This window comes from Brachypodium distachyon, chromosome 2, assembly GCF_000005505.3.
Source record: "Brachypodium distachyon strain Bd21 chromosome 2, Brachypodium_distachyon_v3.0, whole genome shotgun sequence".
NCBI lineage: Eukaryota > Viridiplantae > Streptophyta > Magnoliopsida > Poales > Poaceae > Brachypodium > Brachypodium distachyon.
Genome location: NC_016132.3, coordinates 41,252,957 through 41,272,237, shown reverse-complemented (window position 1 = coordinate 41,272,237; position 19,281 = coordinate 41,252,957). Strand labels below are relative to the sequence as shown.

Here is a 19,281-nt window from a genome sequence, read left to right as displayed (position 1 = left end):
AGTTTATGAACCAGTGGTGTATTTTATTCTTTTTAATTGGTGAGACTTATACTAGCACCATTGATTTTGAGACGAGTGGACTAGATTGAGCAATGTTAGGCCATGACTTTATATGGATGAATCCACTACCGACAAAGTTCCACTAGCAATACAGCACTGTCCCATCCTCAAAGAGAAAATTCGCAATGTTCGAAAGGAGCCAAATCTTGCCTTCATTTCAGCAAAAAAGATCTTCAATACCGAGTGTCATATGAAAAGTACGCAAGTGACAATGATAAGAGTATAGCCATACAAATACAAAGGTATCTGATTCATATCAGCATTCCGTATGTTAGGAGACCTGACAATTCTCAAGTACACAAACTACTCTGGTAAACTGATGCAATTTGAGTATATTAGAATTTTGACATGATGGTTTTGGGAGGGAGAGAACAGGAGATGATAAAGAAAGTGACAGAACATAAGTTTCAACCGCCCATGTAGAGCTAAGAGCAAGATCTTCCCATTTCCAAAAAGAGCTAACTGCAAGATCAAGAACAATCATATGCTCGACATTACAGGGACTTGAAGTTGTACATATAGCTCCTCAATGTACTGATATCTTGCATTGACTTTAGAAGCGTATGGTCAATATAGAGGCTCAATGTAGAAGCACTGACCAACAGTACATGTAAAAGATAGCAATGTTATTATTATTCAACAATGGCCAGCAAAAAAGCAGGTCAAAGGAGTAAGTAAGCATACATTAAAGGGCCAAAGGGAAGCCACACCGCATCCCATCGTATTCTTGGTAATCTGCAGTGCAAAAGAAACAACAATCGCAATTACTGAAAAACAAGATCTTGATGTTTGTGAGTGTTGGTCATGTGCAGTGTAGGATTAGTGGTTAGCATAAAATGTCTTCTTTCTGATGCTGCATTTTGACACAGGAAAGGGTACGTGAATTGTCTGTAGATAACATACTTCAAGAGGTAGTATGTCCAGAAGACAGCAACTGCCATGCCTACATAGAATGAATACCACATCCACTTCCTGGAGGAGCTTGATGATAGTACTAGACCCTTAACTGCAAATAAACATGCAATGGCAGCTACCCAATCTGCAATAAAACGTCAGGTATGAATGAAATCAAAGAGAAACAAAAAAATGTTTTGTACACTGTGGGCCGTGGCATATTCTTGGGTATGTTCAGAAATATACTAAGGAAGACGAAAGGAATAAACTAATGATGATAGTCCTAATGTGCATGCCTAACAAAATATTCCCTGATATCATTGTCTCAGAATCAACTTATTACTAAAACTTTTAGTAAGAAAATGTCTATTGGTGACAATGACCAGAGAAGCCCCTGGTGATGCAGGGACCTATTATAGGACATATGATTCTAGAAAGCTTTCCATATGTATTAAAAAACTAAGTCATAAAGTTAGCACCTTGGGTGAGTATGAACATTGCCACTGTCTCAGTGTCCACAAGTTGAGTCGAGATAACATTCAGAAACTAAGCAAGATGTTTTGAATGTGTGATACAAAATTATGCCTTGCAAGTTGTAACAATGACTTCCTTATGTTGCCAATTGTAAATATCAAGTAACCACCATTACCTGCAATTATGACCATCGGCGCAGGCATATCTTCCATAAAGTAAGCATGATATCGCTGTTCAATGGTGAACCGTGAGTCAGGCACCAAGCAGTGGTTCAGAGAAACAAGCTTGCAAGACATAATCATTTCATATAGATTCACCAAAGCATGTAGCATACAGCCATACACCACTATTTTGGAATTTATGATGGTTAAATACTTGAGCTGTACTGATGAATGTTTCAGAGCACAGATAAAAATTACATGGTAATTATATGTTACTTTTCAATGGGCAAAACTCAACTAGTACCTATGTCCCAATCCACCCAAAACGGATTTACCAAAGGCCAATCCAAGTCATACACCATTCAAAAGCCAGCATCGAACATCTTAGGCGATCAATATGGCTAGCAAAACACAATGTAAGGAAGTAAAAAAGAAAGCTACAAGCAACTAACCAGCTCCCAGGGAGACCAGGCATGGTGGAAGCTGGAGTACACGAGAAAGGCCGCATAACCAAGGAGGAACCCCGCAAACACGCGCTGCACAGGCAAGAGATAACCATCGAGCGTGAGCACCAAAATCGAATTGAATTGAATCATCTCCCATAGCAAGATCTCCAAACCCTAAGCCGAATGGGTCGGGAGTTGGCGGCGGCACGCACCCTCCAACGGCGGCTCTCGTGCGTCTGCTTCTGCTCCAGCGACCGGACCAGTTCCTCCTGCTCTGCGTGCAGATCACGCCGACGAGCGACAAAAAGTTTCAGGGAACCGGAGATAGCTGGACCCCAGGCAAAAGGGTGAGGGGAAACGAGGTGCGCACTTGATGGTCCATACCTTGGGTGTCCATGGGGACGAGGTCGTCGGCGTCGTCGCTGCCATCGCGCCGCTTCCACCACCTCCTCGTCGCCGTCGTCATCATGCTCTGACCTGAAATCAGTGCAGAGTACGGGGGCGCACCGCGCTGCGCGCACGCCTTCGACTTGGAATGTGGATTTTGGTCGAATAGTACGAAACCCGTCGAAGTGAAGATACTTTTCAAATTCTGGGCTGCTAATATCTTTATATATTGTTTTAAAAAGTATTTTTTTACAAATACTATTTCAAAAGGTAAATTTAAATATGTGTAGACTAGACAAAAATCATATAGAGAATTTGTTTGTTGTTTCAAAACGTTTACTTTTGTTGCAGGATCAAAACACTAATTAATAGTTCTAGAAGTTAAACTTAAAGTATCCCATTGGCGGTTAGTTTTAATCCCCATAATTCTGCTTGTGGACAGTGACGACGCCGATGACCTCGTCCCCAGTGGCAGTCAGTTTTTCTAAGGTTGTGTTTGCTTTTGTTGGAGCTTCACGACTGCACCTCTCAAAATCGGCTATGCCTGCCGACTGGGGATGGAAGATCCAAAATATCTGGCATGTGTTTGTTTCGGCAACTGGTGAAAAATACTGAAATGATCTTGTACTCCCGCAGATTGTGTTTAAATGTTAACCGTATCATTTTTAATGGTAAACAAGTCACTTGAGAGCTAATTTTGCTGTAGATGACCAATCTTTCGCTGGATTTAACTTAGCTTATATTTGTTTGTAACTTTTTTGAACATATCTTAGTATGAAGTATTAATAATACCATCAACCGTTAGAGCATCGCCAGAAAAATCTTAAACAAAATGGTAGGAAACCGTCGAATGAGCGGCATCAGATGCACAAAAAAGAAATCACCTAAAACCAAAACGCACAGAAAAGAAATCCTACTCCAAGAACAGAACGAAAGCAGATAGAGAAGGCGGCTGTATGCCAGTATGTTGCCGTAGGATGATAGGATTGGGCAGTCTCTGATGATCTGCTGCCTGTGGAGCGAGCTGGGCTTGGGGCGTTGGTGTACACACGCTCCAGCGGCTGCTCGCCCCTGCCCCCGGCGACAGCGTTGCCATGCCGCCGCTATTGTCTATCGCTACTACCGTAATTGAAGGAGGATGAGGAGGCCAAGAGTGCTGCATTATCATGGCACGCGGCGAGCTCCACTGCTGGTCGCCATGCCGTTTTGCTTTCCGGTTCTCATTCAGTATTGAATTTAATATCAATCTCAAGAGGCAGCGAAGATGCTTTCTCCAGTAATATTATCTCTAATAAACTGAATTTAGTCGACTGCAAAATCATAGTTTCCATTCAGTATTGACTTTAGTATCAATGTTGTTCCTACGACTTCCACTCCTCGTAACAAGAGATCTAACCGTTGCATAATTGCATGCCTTACTGCTTTTTCACACTCACAAGTGGGAAAATTTTGGAATCCCTGGAAGAAAAATAAAAAAGATGCTCCACGGCAAGGTTCATACATACATTCCCGCAATCTTGATTACATTCTGCATCTTGCTTTCTTTGCAGAATTAAGGCTCGCAGATCATAACAGGGCAAATCCTTCCAATTCCAAATACTAATTTTATTGTTCTTCATGTATCTCTCCCTCCTCGAAAAGATCATCATAAGCAACAGGCACACGAATTCTGTCTGCTACTGGTTTACGAGGTTCAGCTTTGTTATCAGGAGGTGCTTCCTCCACATCGACCAAGTGCTCAGGATCATCATGTGCTTCGATTTCCTCATCAACTAACGCACTGCCCTGTGAGCTTGCGTCTTCATTTCTGCTCATCTGTGATCTGCCTTTGGTATACATAAACTGCTTCTGAAAGGAGGAAGTCGCGATATCAATCAGACATAATTAAACAGTAGTATCCCAACAAAAAATAAAAAATAAACAGCAAGACCGCTGAGGTCCAGTAGAATTGTAGCAAAATAACAGTTGATAATGCCAACGAGCACCATCAGTTATTTTGATGGTATGACACTAGTAGCACATGCACATCCATCCATTGTCTAGTGTCGAAGTGACAGGCATGGTTACTTGATCCACGAAAGAGGTCAATTCTAAATTTCATGTACAATATCACCAGTCCCAGATTCATTTTGGTGCTCCCTATTCCATTATTATTTTTGTAACTTGTTTCCACTAATACTAGTGGAATAAGCTTGCCTCATCTAGGTAAAATATTAAATCGAGCCTTTTAAAAAAAAACCAGTTCCCTTATTATTGACTGCTTCTAGTGATAAATGATAATGATGTGGCATGTACATGATTCAATGTTCTTTTCTTGTAGGAGAATGGAGATTTACAAAATACACATACGCCCACCAGTCCAAGATGCAAGTCTTTTCGGATAACACAGTCTTCAAGATGATACTTTGGTAATCAATTTCTGGGCAAACAAGTTGCCTCGTGAAAAAGATTATACGGTATACAAGTTTATTTGATGATAAATCTAACAATATGAGTTTGGTGTTTTGGATGCTAGTAGTTCTTTCTTTATAGATGGTCAATATTACAATGTTTGACAGGTAAATCTCTAAAACAACTTACATGTAGGATGAGAGGTAGTATTCAACATAATTGATTTTGATAAAGAACCTACTGCGTGTTGCTAACTTTCTATTGTACATAGTGACTAATTTACCAAATATGAAGAACAGAATTACAAAAAACTAGCACACTTAAGTCCCAGTAATGTCATACCTCAAGTTCCCTTCCCTTCAACATAATTTCCTTGTACGCCTTTGGCTCTCGTGACTTCAAGATGTTCCAGAGGACTCCACCACCTGTCCGGAAACGACTTCCATCAGCAATCGTCTGCCCACCACACTTCTGAATGGCCTCAACCTGGAACAGAATGTATTTAGTTAGTAATTGATAACAACTCCAATTCCCGAGTATTGGAATTTAGAAAATTACACGTACACTACTAATTGACAATATTCTTTTAAAATACTGCGTACAAATATTGCTCACCTTTGGAGTTAATTATTGAAGATATAGGTCCTATGATATTACTATCTGCTTATATACAAAGCATGAATTATGCAACGTATAGGTATGAATTAGAAACTTAACTGCAATTGGATTTGTCACCAATCAAGTATGTAGATGGAAATACTATTCAGTGACTCTTCTGAAAAACTCCAAACTTCTCAATTACTTAAAACAAACTAATCCATGGAACTGCAAAGAATCAAGGTAGTAATATCTGTAAGAGCAGTAGGCAACAGATTCCTCCTATGAAGTTATGCAAGTCCATTTGGCAAATACCAACCAGCCCACAAATGAGACACGAGGGAACACAGAGAGGTCGAGGACAATAGCTTACACTAACAATTTATGCCTTTTTTGTGCTTTAGTAAAATAGATCCATCTACAGTGAAACACCAGATTATTAAGAAGTCTCTCAATGGATGAACTGATCCTCTTTTAGTACTGTTACATAAGAGTTGTTTACCTCTCTGACAAGATCACTGACAGCAGAAACACCCAGGCAGCCAACAGCATTCCAAACAAGGTATGACTTCTTCTCCTTCAAGCGCCTGCAAGTGTCAAGGACAAACCTGCAAAATAAATATAAATGATTAGTCAGTTGGCAACCTAAAATGAATAACATAAAGAAGCATAAATAATTTGCCTTAACCACTGTGCTAGTTTTATACAAGAATAAAACCGTCTTGCCACAACACTATTCCATGGAAATATCTACAGATATTGTATTAACCTTCTTATTAACACGATATCAATTAATCAAAAAAATCTAAGTATCAATTGAAGTTCTGTTAAAATGTACATCGATTTTACGCTAAAAAAATGCAAGGGGATTTGACCATATACTGATACACGTACAATGGTTTTGAGCCTTTACTTCCATATAATAATTTCACACAAAAGATACTATCATTTCAAATCGATGATCAGAACAATTGTACCACAAATGATAGCTCTGTTCTGACGATTACTCCGATTTCAGTAGGTTGGAGTATTATTCAATTTCAGCACGACTGTGAAAGGGAAAACATATAAACACATAGCAGGTGACATCTACCCAAATTTTAATTTCGGATTTCCGTCTCGGGCGCAACCTAAACCCTAGGGAGAGTGGTGCGAGGGTTTTTACCTATTAATGTCGGCAATCTTGGTGGGCGGCCCATCAGGCCTCCCCCTATTCTTCCTCTTCCCGGACTTCCTCTTCTTCTTCTTCTTCTTGCCCGCCGGGGCTCCCTTCTCCCCACTGCCGTCCTCACCTCGCACTCCGGCGGTGGGGACGTCAGGCACACAGGTGTCCTCCGCATCTGCGTCGGCCATCTCAACGTCATCGCCGTCAAAGTTTTCGTCGTCGAGGACGGCGTCTAGGACGCTCTCGCTCCTCTCCATGTCGCCGCCACAAGCGACGGAGGGGTCTCACGCTCTCCCCAGTCTCCTCTTCCTGCCGCAAGAACGCGAGGAGCGCCGGGCAAGAGGCGGCCGACAAAGGAAAAGGGCGCCCAATATGGGCAAGGCAGAGCCTATGAGGCGGTCCGGCGGTCCAGCCTGATGGGCTTGGGCTTGGTTTCTGGCAGCGAGAAGACATAGTAATAGCTGTTGGGCTGAACTGGACGTTCGAGAACCGCCAGGCGGTGAACCTGGCTGGGCTGACGAATACTTCTTCTGTCCCATATTCAGTGAATTCGATTTATATACAAATCGAAATCACTTATTTTGGGACGGAGGAAGTACATAGTTGGCTTGCTGCTGAGAGCACCCGCAAGCTGGGCAGTCCAAATAAGCTTTCGCGCTGTTTTGGTTTTTTGCTTTTTGCTTTTTTTATTGTTTTTCTACCTTCCAAAAATATTCATATCTTTTTTATGCTTTAGGTTATATTGAAATAACATACTTAGAATTCATCCTATTCAATAGCCAGATTTCAGGGTATCTGATTCATATATACCCAAAATAATCTGAATGCAAATGCTTTTTTTCAAACTTATATTTTCCATTTAGCTATATTGCAAAAGGCATGTGACCAAAAAACTATAAATTATTCAGATTTGCTTTGAATGTGTGCATATGAAACCGTGGAGTCCGACGTAAGATGGAAACAGTGGGACTTTCAATTCTCGACTTTCATCGGAAAATTTTAGTGAAATAAAGTATCATTATTCGCAACCACACAATGAAAATAATGAGACTTTACATTCATAAGATCAAACATACAACGACGATGAATAATCAAAGCACAAGATCTAACCTGTGGGTGCCATTCCTAGCGTGAGGAGGTGTCCAATTGGGGACTGAATCCCAAAGGGAATATAGTATCGGTGTTGTTAGCACACTCAATACATGAATGCCCTTTACAATATCACTACAACATCCTTACAATGGAAATGCACAAGTTCCTAGAAATTTCCTCAATATCAAAAACAGCTAGGCTCATTGCGAAATGCATTTTGTCATGTACGTTTCAGTGGCCTGTACATCCAGAGACGTCCGATCAAGCTGCGATTCGCACTCGATTGAGTCGGGCGCATTTTTCAAGCTGCCTACGTAGACCCCGGTCTGCATAGTTTCAATTCGGTACTCAGGCCACGTCCCGTCCCCAATTTCGAGGACCAACTTGCCATACCCAGACATCACGCCCACCCTTTTGGTCTCATGAACTCCACTCCGGCAAAACCGCTCACCCAGTGCATGTTTGGATTCACTGTAGGCCGCAGGCTGCATCGCAGCAGGGTTGCCGCACGCGGGATACAGGCGCGGCGGGTGCGAGCAGTTGCTGCAGCCGCCTGTTTGGTCGTATTTGCATCTGGAGCCGCACCAATTTTACCGTCGTTCTCTAACCGCAGGAAGAGGCCACCGGCATCCTTGGCTCCACCTCAGGCTGCCTCGCAGGAAGGGAAGGAGGAGGGCGGCACGCGGTCAGAAGGGGCGGAGGAGGGGCAGCGCGTGGATGGCCGTCAGCGTTGGGAGATGAGGAGGAGGAGGAGGAGGAGGAGGAGGCAGCGGCAAGCTCTGGTAGTGGAGTGGTGGCTGGGGTTGGGAGATGAGAGGTGGAGGACGGCGCCCGACGATGGGAGAGAATGAGGAGGAGCGAAGGGAGGCGGAGGAAGGGATGACGGCCGACGGTGGAAGAAATGCGGGGATCTGGTGGCCGGTGGCGGATGAGACCGAAGGCAGAGAGAAGAGATCGATTGGGATTCAAGAGAAAGAGTGAGCGAAGCGGTTGCACGAGAAAAATGCCCGATTCGGACGTACCCGGATGCAGGCTGAGGGGGTGGGCTGCACCTACCTATCCCAGCCCAGGAAACCAAACAACTAAATATGTGCATTGCGGGTGCCATACAGCTGCAGTCAGACCAACCAAACAGCCCCCTAATCTCTTCACTCATCATACCATCCCGCCGCCCTCCACCCCCACCGCCCACCAACGGTGCCGAGCTGCTCGCACCGCCAGAGCCTCGCTTAGCACTTGCATGCGGGATCAAGCAGTGTCCATCGCCACCGAGCTGAGCTCGAGGTGGACAGATCCCTGGCGGCGGTTGTCCTGGAGCTCGAGGTGGCCGAGTCAACCCCAACCCCGTCGCCCCAAGATCCGGCCTCCCCACCAGGATTCGAGAGCAAGCCGCCAAAAAAGAAGTCGTTCCCTGCTCCAGCCCGTCACCTGCTTTGCTGCTGCTGCTGCTTCTCTGTGTGTGTGTGTGTTTCTCTCCCAGTCCATCTTGTGTTAATCAAATATATAGTGTGTGTGTGTGTGTTTTTGCTTGTTGGACATAATCAAAAAAGGGATATGTTCATGAGTTTTGTGGAGTGGTGGTACAGACTATGGGTTTGTCCAAGATTTTGCATATGCTTGTTCACAGATTTCGTCTAATGTGTTCATTGTTCTCACATATGCTTGTTCATGGATTTTGCAATGATAATGCCTGTTGAAGATTTCGTGTGTTTTCCGATCGCCGTAATTGTAAATTGTGCCACCTGATCGATTGTGAAAACAAATGCTTTTTGGCGTGCCTTCCAACTGTAACAATCAATCGAGAAAAAAAAACTGCTAATAAAACACATAATTTAGAGAAAACAGAGTATCAGAAAAAATACATGAAAATTTCTGGACACCACCACGATCGCAGATTGCAAAGAATCGATCCCATTTTTTAAAAAATCAAAGAACAGACGTTTACATCAAGAGAAGCACCTCCCAAAAAGATCCCTGGGAGATGGGAGGGATTAACTGAAGAACTGAACAGCCCACTCTCCGTCTCGTGTGCTAGCTTACAGTCTGAAACTCTTGGCTAACGAAGATGAATATGGATAGCACAACGTGACGGTGGCAGAGGCGGCCGTGAAAGAAGCTTGGTGCAGGGCGGCCGTGGCACGCACAATTTCGCCTTCTTCATGGCGAGGTGGACGACCCTGTACTGGCCGGATGAACAGCCGCGGCTGCGGGGGCAGCGCGGGAGTATCTGAGCCTTGCGGAGGCCGCCGAGCACGCCGGTGGCGAGGCCCATCTGCGTGTCGTCGAGGAGCTGGAAGGGCAAGTGTTGGACGCTGACAGCACCGCCATGCGCACGTCTTCGCGCCCCACCATCATTGCGCCGTCGCCGGCGGCGTCCCACGAGTGCTCCGCCCTGCTGCCGCGGCAGCGCCGGACAACTGGGGACAAGGCCACGCCGATCCTGGAGGTGGAGCAGGAAGAGGAGGAGACAGAGATGTAGGGCCGGAGATGCAAATCCGAACCAACTTGTACTAGCTCGTTCGCCGTCCCACGACTCAACGCCAGTGGTATTCTTGCCTCCGGTCGCTTCTCCTGCAGGGCCAAAGCAGCAAGCCCCAGCCGATAGATGCACTTGGGGGCGACGCATCCAACTGAGTCGCCAGCAACTCCTCGCCAGCTCCCACCGCATCGCTAGAAAAGCTCGGGCCAGGAAGCCAATCACCCTGCCCGGTCATCTGAAGAAGGCGGAAAATAAGCACCTGGTACGCGAGAGAAAGCCGAGGGGACAAGACTGAAGCAATGCTTGAGCCCTCGTACCCTCGCCTGAGACGAAGACCGGTTCCTTCTCGCTCCACAGAACAGCAGCGATTTGGGGGTCACCGGCGTCTTGTCCGCTAACGGGAACTTCTCCGTCCAAACAGGCGGCTGCCAGAGCGAAATCCAGCAGATCGGTCGCCTCGTGCGCTTTGCGACGGTGCTCAGATCCTGCACCAGGCGCATCTCCACCAGAGTTGGGGGGGAAATGCCAATCCCCCTCCACATCCATCTGAGAGACGACAATGGGAGGAAGATCAGCGTTGCCGGAGAAGAAATCGGGGACAGGAAGAGAAGATTGGGCCTGCAGCTCCCACGGAAGCAAGATCAGGGTTGCCGGTGAAGAAATCGGGGACAGGAAGAAACGATGAACCTGCAGCTCCCACGACAGCAACATCAGCGTTGCCGGAGAAGAAATCGGGGACAGGAAGGAAAGATGAACATGCAGCTCCGGGCGTCGTGGCGCCGCGTCAGCGAGCAGCGCAACCGGCCTTACCGTAGTGAGGGAGCGGCGCGGTAGCCAGAGAGACGGCACCGTTATACCTGGGCAAACCCCGGGCCGGGCCCGGCCTCGTAAAAGCCTGACGGTCAAACCTGAAGCCCGAGCCCGGCCCGGCCCAAAACCCCGAAAATAGGCCATTTAAGCATTAAAATAATTATTTTTGAAATAAATAAATGATTTTTATACCATTTAAAAAAAAAAATCCTTTTTAATCATTTCGAGCTTTTGGGCCGGGTTTGGAACTGGAAAGTGAGGTCCGGGACGTCGGGCTTCGGGCCACCGGCACCGTGGATTTTTAGGACTGTTTGAGCGCCCACGGCCCAGATCCTGGCCGGTTCTACAAGACATGACAATAAAAAGCACACGCGGGGGCCACTTGATGGGATGCTAGCGAAAGACGTGCACGCGCCGCAAGCCGTTCTAGCAAGAGACGAGGGGGTAGCACGTAGGGGATGTAGGGCTAGCAGGAGAACGGGGTATCCCTCGCGTTACACCACGGAACCACCAAGCACACATCTTGATGCAGGAACATGCGGTGTGATAGCACAAACCACTGAACGTACATGACAAAAATCCACTTTCTAGGCTCATTACAACTAATAAATTGACAACTAATGCACAAAAGGGCAATGTCCATAGAATGGAGTGCATTTATTAATTTATTTGGCACCATACATATAGTCTTCAATACAAATCATTTTTCACCATTCATTTGCTTTGGTGCATGCAAATTATTCATATGATATTTCCATCAATAAAACGGTGCACGTCGAGGAATCCCCTTCCGTCGGTGACGACGAATAACCCTGGTAGGGGGTGGTCTTTCCTTGGAGCAGTCATCATTGCTACCATTGCATTCATTGTTTCTAGTATTTGCAATTTCATTACTGCAATCAGGTTCGTCATCCTTTTTTGCACAATCAGATATGTTTCTGGTGCCAACTGTTGTCTCCATATCCTCTTTGATTCCTTTAAGCTGTAAAAAAGTTGTCAGGTGAAAGAATTTGAAATCATTTAAATAAGTAACAATTAATAGGTCAATAACTTTACAATTTGCTATAATATTTTAATAACTTACACTGCAACTAAGAGAGCAGAAGCGAAATCCATCAAGCAGACCACGTTTGCAGATCTCACAGTTATACAAGGCCGATGATGCCCTGACCGCAGCACGTGGTTGTGGGCGCTCATGAAGAAATACAACCGTTGCACTATTGATCACATAAGTTTGTACATCACTAATATCAAGGATGTCCTCTAAATCAGCAACCTTAACCACACTTTGGTAGGAAGACCGCCTTATCTGAAAGATTCCAAAAGTTAGTCCTTCCTGATCTCATTACTTAAAGGAGGCTTACCACTTTTTATGAAAGATGATATATGTTTGCTTACTCATGATTACCCAGATATGGGATTCAAAATATTTTTTGCAAGATCAACTATATTATATATTTTGGTAGATTTTGACACAAAATTCTATAAATATGGGTTAAGACTTAATATCAAGCGTACTTAGATATGTATCCCAAGAAGTATATTAGGTAAATGATGATGGGTACTGTAGCATGCTTCCATATTTATCAAATAATAGCCTTGTACTTCTTCCGTTTCATAAAGATTGGCATGATTTTGAACTAGAGCTAGTTCAAAATCATGACAATCTTTAGGAAACGGAGGGAGTACATTTTACCTGGATTACACGATGGGAAGAATGATGGCATGATCGACAATAATTGCAAATAGCAGCCTGTGGTGACTCACAATCAATACAAAATAGGTTACAATCATTGCGACTAGAGGAGACATGGATTGTGCATATTGCAAAGAATTGTGTTGCAAGCAATAGCTCTAGCCATGGAGGTGGAGACTCCCCCTTCATTGTAAAAACAATGATGGAGTGTTGCTTAGCAAGATAGCGTATGGGTACATTTATAGTGATATAGAAGGGCAATATTGGAATTTCCTTTATACAAAAACCACTGGCGCACATAGTTTTTTCTATAATTTTTTGGGGCTAATTAAGATAAATAAATAAATATAAATATTGGTTGATAAATTTGCCTATTAATCGTCCATGGACGTTTCTAGCGCCCAATTGTCCTTTCCGAAAGCTCCATCTTCTTGGACCGTGTAATCTAGAATAGTAGACCGGGCATTAATATTGTAATTGAAAATTCCAAACTCAACACGATGACAGTTGGCTTTAGGTTGATGGCCCAGCGAGGCGCCAACCGGTATATTTTTCATTGGCTTTACAACATGCACATTCCAAGTATTACCTGACGACAACTGGCTTTTGACTGGCTTTACTATTATGCAAAGAATTGTTTGAGAATCAAATACATTTCGCGCTACAAACACCATCAAAAGCTTACTAGGTAAACACCCTTAAAATAATTCTCACTTAAAAGATGTGATTGAAAAGAAATTGATGGTGTGTGAAATGATATTAGTGGAATATTAGAATTTTCTTTCCTTTAAACTCCCTAGAGATAAAAATAATCAATGGTCGTTAGGATATATTGGTTGAAAACCTATCGATTTTGGAATTAAAAAAAATATGCTACTAAGTTAGGGGAAGTTAGCAGGGGACTCCATAATCAATTCATGAAAACCACATTCTCTATTAAATATCTATCAATAATGATGCTCAGGTATTGGAAAGAATGAACCAACTTGGAGTTTCCCTAGGAGCTTATTGGAATAAAATTTGTAAAAGGGACACTTAAAATCAACCAAGTTGAATCTAGTTTAGTTTGATACTCCCATCCACTAAAATGATTGGTGTGATCAACTGAAAAACATAAAAGAAAATGTTCCAAAAAATTCATATATCAAGAATAGAGAACAAGAGTATTTTAAAAGGATTAGTAATGTGTTTCCCCATGATGCTAACGATCTTGCAAATAAATATGATAATTATAGTTTGTTCGAAATTGCTAACATTTTGCAATATTTTTCTAAAATAGATAGTTTGGATGAACGTTGGAAATAATTAGGCAAAGATATTTTCTATCACATGTAAAAATAAATATGGAAAAATATATAAGGATATTATTGTTCCTACAAATTAGATGATGCCTAGGAACATGTAATTAAAGTTGCTATTGGACCATACGAAACTACTGATTTATGTGATTTTGGGGCTAGTTTTTCAGTTGTTCCTATACTTTATTTGCTATGCTTGATTTGAAACATATGAGCTCATGTTCTCTTTATTTGCCCTTAGTTCATTTCACCACTAAGAAATCTATAGGAAAAAGAAAATTTGTGATGATGGAATGCAATCCTTCTTGCATTGTTATTGGGAAGTACTCCCTCCGTTCCTAAATTCTTGTCGTGGTTTTAGTTCAAATTTATCATATTTGTTTTATAGTAAATGGGTTAGTATTGTACACTATGTTCCTCCAATAAAGATAATGTGTTGATCCCAGAAAGATTACTCACATGATATAGGATGTGCATTGGCTATTGTAAACTAAATAAATCTACTAGAAATGATTGTTAACCATTACACTAAGTTTAGCCAAGCATTTTCACTTTTGTTATCTTGATGGTTATTTTGGTTTTTGAAATTCCTGTTCATCTCGAAGAAGAAGAAAAAAACTACAAAGAGGATGGTTACAGGTGAAAGGGCATTTCTCTCCTAAGTGGTTTTCGTGGTGATGACAACGCGTTGTGTGGACTAATCGTGCGTTAAGTTTTTTCAGATTTGATATCAATTGGCGCAAAACGATTCGATGCCCTCAAGTTTGGAAAAGAAGCGTAGTGGAGTTTAGCGGCTAGCTTTTTCATGTATTGAGTCGTAAGAACTCCGTACTATTAAGAGGGAGCCCACATGGGAAGGTAATGGGTGAATCGCTTTTCACGTACACAAACATACATCTTGCACCCACATAAAGCCTACCAAAAAGTGAGACAACAATTTTCTTAATCTAGCTGTGGTGCCTGTGTTTGCCTAGGTCCAGAAGTTCAACCGGAACTCCCACCCTACCTCCGGACCAGCTCCGTGATGCTACTGGAACCCTACATGGATTTCCGGAGGTTGAGCCGAAACTGGGCCGGAACTTCCGCTCGACACCGGAACCCCTGGAACTCGCAGTGCATAACGGTTAGATTTTGGGGAGTCCGCATAAATAACCTTTCATCCCCAACGGGTACCTTGCCAGAGCACGAAGCCAAGAACAGCCCACTCTCACTCAAGAACACCAAAAAGCTTCAATATACTATATCTCCCTCCATAGAGCTTCCCCCTTGTTGATTCTTTGAGGATTGGAGGACAAGAGCTAGATCTAAGGTTTCACCAAGTCACAAAGTTGATTCCCCTTGTTTCTCTTGGGCTTTTGGGAGCTCTAGACGGAAGCGGTTGCCTTGAGCTCTCCCTTGGTGTGAGGAGCTCGGGGATTGGATTGGAAGCCTCCAATTGGTTTGCGGAGCTAGCCTCGGTCAAGTTTGTAAGGGTTTGGACTTTGCCCCCAAGGAAGCCACTAGTGGAACTCACCTCACCTTTGTGGTGTTGTGAGAGCTCATCCCACACCTTTGTGGTGCGGTGAGTTGGAGAATAGAGTGAGCCTTCGTGGCGTCTCTACCTTTGTGATAGAGCACTCCTCCAAATGGAGATGTACACCGACCCCAATAGGTGGAACTCCGGTGAAATTTTCGTCTCCGCGTGTGGTATCTTTTCCCCTTTACATTCTTGCTATCTATTGTTGCTTCGGCTATTGCTTCGACTATTGCATTTCATACTAGGGTTGCATTCACTTTAGAAAATCTAGCAAACCTTAAGATTAAGTGCTTTGTATCTTTCAAGAAAAGAAAAACAAAAAGTAAAATTTGTATCAGAGCCTCGTCTTAATTAGGGCTTTACCGCTCTTAAGAGTATGGCCGGCGATTATGGGGAACCCACCATGGAACCCCAAGAAACCGAGGTGATAGATGATAATGCTCCACTAACTTTTAAATCCATCAAATTGCTTTTTGATAGCATGCAAAAGGTGATTCTAGATAGTGTGGACAAAATGATTAGTGAGCACCTACCTAACAAAGCCTCTTGTTCTACTACCGAATCCGTCAATGCCAAGCCACCAAGTGCGGTGGATTTGACTAAGGAAGATTCGGATGCCGAAGCCCGTAAAAAAGCTAAGGCTATCGAAGAGAGTGCTACCAAATCCCAAGGTAGGGGCGGATTTGGGTTGTATAGTGATGTGGCTTCACCACCTCCTTACAATTCTCGTCACCATAATTTTCCACCAAGGTGATCCCCCCATGCTAACCTCTACTAACTACATTGATTGGTTTCATTCCATGAGGACTCACTTCAAGAGCACATCAACGGAGTTGTGGAGAATTGTTGATGAAGGTTATTTTGTGTATGATCCCAAGAAAATGTCACCAAGAGAGTATGTGGACAATCAACTCAATGAGCATGCGATTGGAATACTCCTAAAGACTCTACCTTTGGAGTATAAAACCTATGTTCGTGGAGTTGATTCCGCTAGAGATGCTTGGAAGCTCATTGGTGATCACTTTGACAACAATTAGAGTGTCAAGAAGTCAAAGTTTGAAGTGGTCATTAATGAATGCAAGAATTTCTTCATGAATGATGGAGAGGTTCCAGATGAGCTATATAGGAGAGTCATCATTCTTGGAGCCAAGATGAAGGACCATGGAAGTCGTGACATCAATGATGAATGGATAAAGCGTCTATTCATAGAAGCCATCTCCCCACACCGAGAGGTCCATGCCGCAATGATTAGGCAAAGAACGGACTACTATAGCTTGACTCCAAGTCAAGTGATGGGAGAATTTGTGGCTATTGATATTCTCAAGAAGACCTCCGAGGACAACCTCATTCGCGCCAAGTTTCTCTCAGAAAGCTCAAACCTTGCATTGAAGGCCAACGTGACTCCCGCTTCAACATCAAGTGAAGCACCCCAACAAGAAGAAAGTTGAGATCACGGATGAAAATTGCAACTATAAGTTTAGTGATCACGTGGCTCTTGCGGCTCAAGCTTTTTGGAAGAACAAGAAGTTTGTCAAGACCAACACTTTCAACCCCAACAACTACTACAACAACAAAGGAGCTTCAAGCTCCAAGCCCAAAAGTCAAAGATCTCGTAAATGTTATAATTGTGGTAACAATGACCATTCCGTTGCAGAGTGTAATTTTATGAGAAGCAGGAGGAGAATGGTGGTCGCCTCATCCTTAAGGGGAAGACCAAGCCCTCCTTTCACAAGAAGCCAACAAAGAAGAGGCAACCAAGAATGCGTCTTGTTCAAGAGGAATACACTTTAGGTAATGAAGATGATGATGAGGAAGAGTCCACGGAGAAGGCAAACATTGCCATTGCTCCTTCACTTCCATCTCTCTTCGACTCCCCCAACGAGAACAAGAACCACTCACCCAAGTGCCTTATGGCCAAGACCTCTTCGGTAATCCCTTCTCCCACCAAGCATGTCATTCCTAAGAGTTTATCTCTATTTGATTGTGTGGAGGAGAGTAGTGTTGTTAAGCATAACATGAATGACTTTGAGATCTTCATGGCATGCTTGGAAGGTGAGACCAAAAAGAGGTTTGAGGACCTCTTGGAAAAATTAGGTGAAGCTCAAGCTAGTATTGAAGAACATGATGAGCTCATGGATGAGAAGGTAAGACTTGAGTGCGTTGCCGCTCATGAGATTGCGGAGCTTAATAAAGCTCTTGAGGAAGAACAAGCAAATAGGAAAGCAATTGATGAGTCACTTACTAAGGAACTTGCTAAAGTTAAAAATTCCTATGATAATGCTAAGTCCCTTGCTAATGATTACTATGCTAGGATCTGTGAAGTTGAGTATGGTCATAGGAACCTCCTTGAGGACTTATGACAAGCTTGGAAATGATCACAAGTCCTTGACAAGTGAGTACAAGTCTCTCAAAGAGTCTTGTTAAGGAATTAATTTGTAATGATAAAGATGCTTCAACTAATCCTTGTTGTAAGCATACATCTATGATTGAGCAGAATGCTAGGTTGAAGGCCCAACTTGAGAAGGGACTATCCACTTGCGTCCAAGGGGAGAAGAACCTCCATGATCTTTTGAATGATCATAGAAAAGCCTTTGGATTGGAGGGAATTGGGTATAACCCCAATGAGAAGAGCAACAACAAGAAGAAGGCCAAGGCTCCTCCCCGCACTAATGTTTATTTTGTGAAGGAAGGGGAGGTGGCCAAGGAGAAGCCAAAGAACAAGAAGGGTGTCAAGGCCACCTATGATAATAGTGCCGGAGATTTCAATCCCTCATATGTTCTTTGTCGTACTAATGATGGGCATGTTTATGCCAAATTTGTTGGTTCTCCTTATGAATATGTTCATTGGTCTATTTGGGTTCCTAAGACCCTTATTGATAACGCTAAAGGACCCATTCAAAGATGGGTACCTAAAACCAAAGCTTAAACTTGTAGGAGGTTGCTTTCGGTAGATCTTCATGGATAGTGGATAGTGGATGCACTAATCATATGACCGGGAGCAAAGAATTGCTTGTGCACGCCAAAATGAGTACATCAAGGTCCAAGCAAGTTATATTTGGAGATTCACAATCAACGGTATTGGGTCTAGGCAATGTTGTCATTTCTCCGGATACATCCATTGAGAATGTCATGCTTGTTGAGTCCCTTTCATACAATTTACTTTCGGTACTTTAACTTTCACATATCGGTTTTTATTCCTTCTTTGGCACAACTAGTGTGACCCTTTTGTGGAGCAAGACTCTTAAAGTAGCCTTTGTTGGATATGTGGAAAATGGTCTCTATGTGGTAAATTTCGGTAAGAAACCCACTAGAGAAGAAACATGTCTAATGGCTAAAGTTGATGTGGGTTGGCTATGGCATCGCCGTCTAGCCCATGTTAATATGAGATCTTTGCAGAGTATCCTCAAAGGTTGAGCCCCAAAAAGTACAAGAAGCACTAGAGGATCCGGATTGGCTTAATGCCATGCATGAAGAGTTGAATAACTTCGAGCGCAATAGAGTATGGTCATCGGTGGAAAGACCAAAAGATTGCAAGAATGTCATTGGCACCAAATGGATATTCAAGAATAGGAAGATGCACTTGGACAAGTGACAAGGAACAAGGCAAGATTGGTGGCTCAAGGTTTCTCCCAAGTCGAGTGTATTGACTACGGTGAAACTTTCGCTCCCGTTGCTCGCCTTGAATCTATTCATATCTTGCTTGCATATGCGTCGCATCATGACATTACTTTGCAACAAATGGATGTGAAAAGTGCATTTCTAAATGCTCCACTAAATGAGTTGGTGTATATCAAACAACCACCGGGGTTTGAGGA

General features: G+C 43.4%; 2 protein-coding genes and 1 long non-coding RNA gene across 3 annotated transcripts; all 3 read right to left on the bottom strand.

Annotated features, from left to right (window-relative positions):
* Nucleotides 1-215: 215 nt before the first annotated feature.
* LOC100835225 lies at nucleotides 216-2,622 on the bottom strand. Its single transcript, XM_003569168.3, has 7 exons — nucleotides 2,420-2,622; nucleotides 2,248-2,309; nucleotides 2,042-2,125; nucleotides 1,604-1,658; nucleotides 964-1,099; nucleotides 745-795; nucleotides 216-654 (listed from the first exon to the last, which is right to left on the bottom strand). Exons 1-7 carry the CDS (start codon nucleotides 2,502-2,504, stop codon nucleotides 555-557), a joined length of 573 nt encoding a protein of 190 aa, XP_003569216.1. The 5' UTR covers nucleotides 2,505-2,622; the 3' UTR covers nucleotides 216-554.
* A 1,101-nt stretch (nucleotides 2,623-3,723) lies between these two features.
* On the bottom strand, nucleotides 3,724-6,941 carry LOC100830007. Its single transcript, XM_003566737.4, has 4 exons — nucleotides 6,576-6,941; nucleotides 5,913-6,018; nucleotides 5,156-5,299; nucleotides 3,724-4,270 (listed from the first exon to the last, which is right to left on the bottom strand). The coding sequence occupies exons 1-4, from the start codon at nucleotides 6,830-6,832 to the stop codon at nucleotides 4,028-4,030; spliced, it is 750 nt and encodes a 249-aa protein (XP_003566785.1). The 5' UTR covers nucleotides 6,833-6,941; the 3' UTR covers nucleotides 3,724-4,027.
* Nucleotides 6,942-9,560: 2,619 nt separating this feature from the next.
* LOC106866106 lies at nucleotides 9,561-10,960 on the bottom strand. Its single transcript, XR_002962923.1, has 2 exons — nucleotides 10,464-10,960; nucleotides 9,561-10,381 (listed from the first exon to the last, which is right to left on the bottom strand). It is a non-coding gene; the product is annotated as an uncharacterized LOC106866106 (long non-coding RNA).
* Nucleotides 10,961-19,281: the final 8,321 nt, after the last annotated feature.